A 6,000-nucleotide genomic window follows, 5' to 3' on the forward strand; every position below is an offset into this window, starting at 1 on the left:
TTATTGAGATATAATTGACATATAACATTGTTTAAGGTATATATTGGAAAGTGATTATTACAGTAAGGTTGGTTAAGACATCTATCATCTATAATTACATTTTTTGTTGTTGTAGATAGATATTTGGTAAATGGGAAGAAAAGGTAGTATATCATTTTCTTTTACTCTGTTCTCATCTCTGGGCAAATGAATCACATACTGATAAAGTAATTGCTCACCAGGTTTTGAATAATATATTACTTTCCAAGTCCTGGACCTCACACCTTGAACTAATTACATTACAATTCAATTCATTATGTTATCTTGTCCAAATGATTTTACTTACTGGGTTTTGTAATTTAACCACTTTATTCTAGATATGAAAGTCTTTTTAGCAAACAGTAGTCGTTTTGTTGAAGGGACTCTATAAAACACAATTTCAACTGGGGAAACATCAAAGTCCATGAATTATATCATTATTTTATGTCTTAAATTTTTACTGATTTGATTGGAATGAATGGTGATCCACAAGGCAAAAATTCTATGAGAAACTCCTAAAACAATAAGCTCAAAACAATTACAATCTGATGCAATTCCATTGTGCATAATCCAAGACTCTAATGACTATGAGTCGACATAAATTACTATTCCCCTGGAGTTTTCTCTTGCAGTAGTAACATGATAATCATTTTTCCAGGGTGTGTTGAAGAATACTTCAGGGATAAAAGTTCCAAGTTGTAAGTATATAAATCATTCCCAGCAGCTCATTCCTTGGACCATTAGTGTCTCTGAGAAAATCTTTCCTGGGTCAGGTAGGTATGAAAATTCTGACTTCCATGCTTGCATTTTATTTTTATTTATTTAATTAAAAAATTTAAGAAATTGATTTTAGAGAGAGGAAGGGAGAGAGAGAGAGAGAGAGAGAGAGAGAGAGAGAGAGAGAGAGAGAGAGAGAATGAGAAACATTAATGGGTTGCCTTCCATAAGCACTCTGATGAGGGATTGAACCCACAACCTGGATATGTGCCCTGGCCAGGAATCAAACCCACCACCTTTTGGTGCATAGGACAATGCTCCAATCAACTGAGCCACATAGGCTAGGTCTGTACTTTCTCTTCTTGTTTCAGTTTTGAATCTTCACGAGTAGGAGTCAGGTGACAACAAAAGCAGCTTTGAATGTTAGTATAATTTCTCAGTATATATTATTTAGATTGGTCACTAGACAAGATAAAATTTAATTGGAATTCCGTGTTTACTATAATCATTTTACTTTATAAATACCATTCTCTTTATTCATTTAATAATTTTAGTGCACAATAAATAACTGTATTGGAGTAAGCAGTTGACAATCTAATAAATTATTTTTAGAATAATATCTATTGAAAAAACAGTTCCCCCTCCAAAAAAACAAAAAAAAAACCAAAAACACAAACAAACAAAAAAAACCCAAAACACTTTGACAAATAATTTTTAAGAAGGACAAATTCAAGCATAATTATACTCATTCTATTAAAGTAAAACTCTCATAAAACTTTATATTATATTATCGGAGAGATAAACTTTTGGGGCAAATTTAATATTCACTAAATATTATATGACTATAATGAGTGTGGGATTTGTAACTACATAAATGATGAGTCAGAATTTCCAAGTGATGGCAATTTTAGAAATTATTTAGTCAAAGTCTGATACTGAATAAATGAGGACTCTGTAGAAAGAAAGCCACTATGTTAAGGTAAAAGGAATGTTTTCTAATGCACTTTTACTGTTGTATGATTGACTGGTATGAAGTCACAATGTACAACATGATCTATAATTTAGGTTCATACATTGTACTCAGGTAATCCATCCTGCCCTTATATGTGTGAGACACTGGAATAAAAAGACCAAGAGAGGGAGAAGGTGCTGGAGTTCATATGGCAGAGTGCTCTAATCTGGGAAATTATATTCACATGGCATGCTTGGCTCCATCACCTATATGACTCAGGTAGTTTTTTTCTTTATTTTCTACCTTAAAATATAATTTTCCTCAGCTATTCTTGCAAATTTAAGTCTTAATGACTTGTTGTGGTAGTTTCTGGACTAAATTACTAAAACTAAAAGTCAGCAACTCATTTCTATCTATTTTCTGGGCTTCTTCCTTTGACTTCAATAGCTAGCCCCTAGTCTGTCAGTCTATCTTATGGGAGTACGACAATGGTGACCTTATGTGTATGAAACAGTACATATGACAGAGTCCAATGTGATCCTGCTACCTTAGACATTTGGATTTTAACTGGAGCCTGAAGAGAGCAAACTTTTCCCCACTGAGATTTGCTTAGCCCAAAGAGAGCATTTGAGCTCCAGGCTCTTTGAACAAGTGAGTTTAGGAAAGGCAGCCTATTCTTACCCCTCTCCTTTAGGTTCAAGTGCATGTCGGTATATAAAAGGTTCTGAGACTTCCTGCAAGCCTGGATCCAACTCCCTTTCCCCCTCCAAACTCAGCATTTTAATATTTATTTTTATCATAGACCAGTTTTTGTTGCCCATTATTCACTTGTTTCGCTGAACACAGTTATGGAAATATTAATCTAAAAACTCAGGTGACAGAACTGTGTTCAGTGGATAGAGCATTGGCCTATGCACTGAAGGGTTCTGGGTTCGATTCTGATCAAGGGTACATGCCCAGGTTGAGGGCTTAAACCCTGGTTGGCATGCAGGAAACAGCCTATCAATGATTCTCTCTCATCATTGATTTTTTTAAAAAAATCTCTCTCTCCTTCTCCCTTCCTCTCTGAAATCAATAAAAAATATTAAAAAAAAACTCAGGTGACAGCAAGCTTACTTTTTATTTGTGCCCTATTTTCCCCATTCCTAATTGTACTTGTTCTATCAGTTGCAGGATTCTCCTAAAGGTAAAATAGATTAGAATGGCATAATTGCTTTGTAAAAGTGAAGTGTCTGTGGGCATGAGAAAAAATACTATTATCAAAATATAGCCTTTCCTTTCATAACTGTAGAATGTGGTTGCTAAGCCTATTTACAGGAAAGAGTAGAAAATAGGCAGATTAAATACCAATCTAATTTTTTTTACATTTTTATTTTCTTTATTGTTGTCTTTATTAGTTGTTTAATGTAATATGATGATCCACCAGGTGCTACTATTTGGAACATGGTTGTAGAGATTTAAAGATTAGATGAGTATCTGCATGTCACAATAATAGAAGATTTCATTACTAAGCGAACATTTTCCTAATGAACTTGTTCTTCTGGTGAGTGAGGAAAGAGCTCTTTTGCTATTGACATAAATCCTGATTGTCTAATGATTGCATTTTCCTGCCAAAGGCCAAAGTTGTATATTTAAGCCTTGCAAATTCTATGTCAAATTACCAGGGGATGTTGGTTCTAATTTATCACAGTAACTTGGGAATAACAGGGAATAACACACACACACACTCGAAAAAAACAACATCAAAGACAAATTCAAAGAGCTTTCAGGAGTGTTCACACTCTTCTGAGCTTATAGTGGGGCCTTTCAGTTTGTTCCCATGTTTGCCACATCTTTTTTTTTTTTTCCTTTATTGATTAAGGTATTACATATGTGTCCTTATCCCCCTATTCTCCTTGTCTCCCCTCCCCTTCATGCCCCCCCCCCCCCGCCCCCGTGCCCTCACCCTCTAGTGTCTGTGTCCATTGGTTATGCTTATATGCATGCATACAGGTCCTTTGGTTGACCGCTCCTCCTAACTCCCCACCCTCCCCTGACTTCCCTCTGAGGTTTGACGGTTTGATGGATGCTTCTCTGTCTCTGGATGTTTTTGTTCATCAGTTTATGTTGTTCATTATATTCCACAAATGAGTGAGATCATGTGGTATTTATCTTTCTCTGCCTTCTCTTAAATGTTTCATTTGGCACAATTGAAAATGCATGCCTGCCTCTAGGTGGAGTATCTTTGATTTCTCTTGAAAGCCTGCTGTCTCTGCATAGACCAACTTCACTAACTGAAGGGCCTACACTGGTCCTAGAAAATTCTTAGTTACCTTTAAGCCCAGTTGAAGGTTATCATTCTTTGATACCTATCCTGATGCCTGAATGCAATTAGTGTTAAGTGAAAAAAAGGGATAAGCAAACAAAACTATGATCTAAGTTTTGACTATTTCTCTTTTCCTCATCTATGTCTCTCTTGCTCTTATTCATAGAAACTCTTCTGGATGAAAATTTTTCCATCAGTAATTTATGGGCTTATCAGTAATTTTAATTTTAGGCCTTTATTTCCAATTTCAAGGTTCTTATCTATTCATTTAGGGATACCACAACCTCCTATAGTTCATGGATTATGCAGTCAAACAGGTCCAAGGGAATTTGCTTCAAACCTCTATAATTTTAAGCTCTCTAATTCAGTAGGGAGTGCAGTACTCAGAGGTTGAACTTCTAAATATGCACAATGGCTAATGACTGAAAAACATTTTCAAACACATTACCATTTTGTCCAGAAACAAATACCGAGCTCAGTGATGAAGCCGGTGATTTTACGTTGTGTACTGCATGTGGCACGTTGTGGTTCAATCCATTTTTAGACAAACTATGTGTCATAATTCCCATATTCCAAAACAACTTGGTGTCACAAGGGTCATTTTATTTGGGAATCATCTGAATGTTATATACCTAGGTAATAGGGACCTTGACCTTCTTTTAAAAGTTCCCACTCCTACAGTCTCAGATTCCAATAATAGCTATGTGTGAGGGTGCCTGAGAGTGGAAGAAGAAGAGAGAAGGAAAATGAGAGAAAGAGAAAAGAAACATATGATGGACTTCTCATTCACTTCTTAATTTATTTTCATTCATCTAAGTGAGCAATGCTGGCACCTAAGAAAATGGTCAGAGGAAATTCTACCTTGGTGACTGAATTTATTCTTTTAGGATTAACGGATCGTCCAGAGCTTCAGCCCATCCTCTTTGTGCTGTTCCTGGTGATCTACCTGATCACTGTTGGAGGGAACCTGGGCATGTTGGTATTGATCAGGATAGATGCAAGACTCCATACCCCCATGTACTTCTTTCTTGCCAGTTTGTCCTGCTTGGATTTGTGCTATTCCACGAACGTGACTCCTAAGATGTTGATGAACTTCTTATCTGAAAAGAAAACCATTTCTTATGCTGCGTGTTTAGTCCAGTGTTATTTTTTCATTGCCATGGTGATAACTGAATATTACATGCTAGCTGTAATGGCTTATGATAGGTACATGGCCATCTGTAGCCCTTTGCTTTACAGCAGCAAGATGTCCAAAGGCGTCTGTATCCGCCTGATTGCTGGTCCATATGTCTATGGGTTCCTCAGCGGCCTGATGGAAACCATGTGGACATATCGCTTGACTTTCTGTGGCTCCAACATCATCAATCACTTCTATTGTGCGGATCCACCCCTTATCCGACTCTCTTGCTCTGACACTTTCATTAAGGAGACATCCATGTTCGTGGTAGCAGGATTTAACCTCTCCAACTCCCTCCTTATTATCCTCATCTCCTACATCTTCATTCTCATTGCCATCCTGAGAATACGTTCTGCTGAAGGCAGGCAGAAAGCTTTTTCCACCTGTGGGTCCCACCTGGTGGCAGTGACTGTGTTTTATGGGACCCTCTTCTGCATGTACGTTAGACCTCCCACGGACAAGTCAGTGGAGGAGTCCAAAATCATTGCTGTGTTCTACACTTTTGTAAGCCCTATGTTGAACCCCATCATTTACAGTCTGAGGAACAAGGATGTGAAACAAGCTTTGTGGAAATTGGTTAGAAGAAATGTACTTTTGAAGTAATATCCCAGTGTATCTTTCTTTAAAAATTAAATAAAAGATATATTTATAACAGCTGGATCTGACTTTAACTGCATTTATAGTAAAATCAATTTTAAATTGTTGATGAAAGCTCTAATATAACTACAAAACTTAAAAGACGTGTACAGAGGATGTGTAGTTTTCTATGAGACATGTGAATGCATTGTGTATGTAAAGAGGGGGGAGTTATATATGCATGTGGGGTATACT

General features: G+C 36.7%; 1 protein-coding gene across 1 annotated transcript; it reads left to right on the forward strand.

Moving 5' to 3' along the window:
* Positions 1 to 4,815: 4,815 nt before the first annotated feature.
* On the forward strand, positions 4,816 to 5,772 carry LOC118663830 (olfactory receptor 1030). Its single transcript, XM_036323850.1, has one exon. It carries the CDS (start codon positions 4,816 to 4,818, stop codon positions 5,770 to 5,772), a length of 957 nt encoding a protein of 318 aa, XP_036179743.1.
* The last annotated feature ends 228 nt before the right edge of the window (positions 5,773 to 6,000 follow it).

Source organism: Myotis myotis, unplaced genomic scaffold, assembly GCF_014108235.1.
Source record: "Myotis myotis isolate mMyoMyo1 unplaced genomic scaffold, mMyoMyo1.p scaffold_m19_p_10, whole genome shotgun sequence".
In the NCBI taxonomy this organism is placed as follows: domain Eukaryota; kingdom Metazoa; phylum Chordata; class Mammalia; order Chiroptera; family Vespertilionidae; genus Myotis; species Myotis myotis.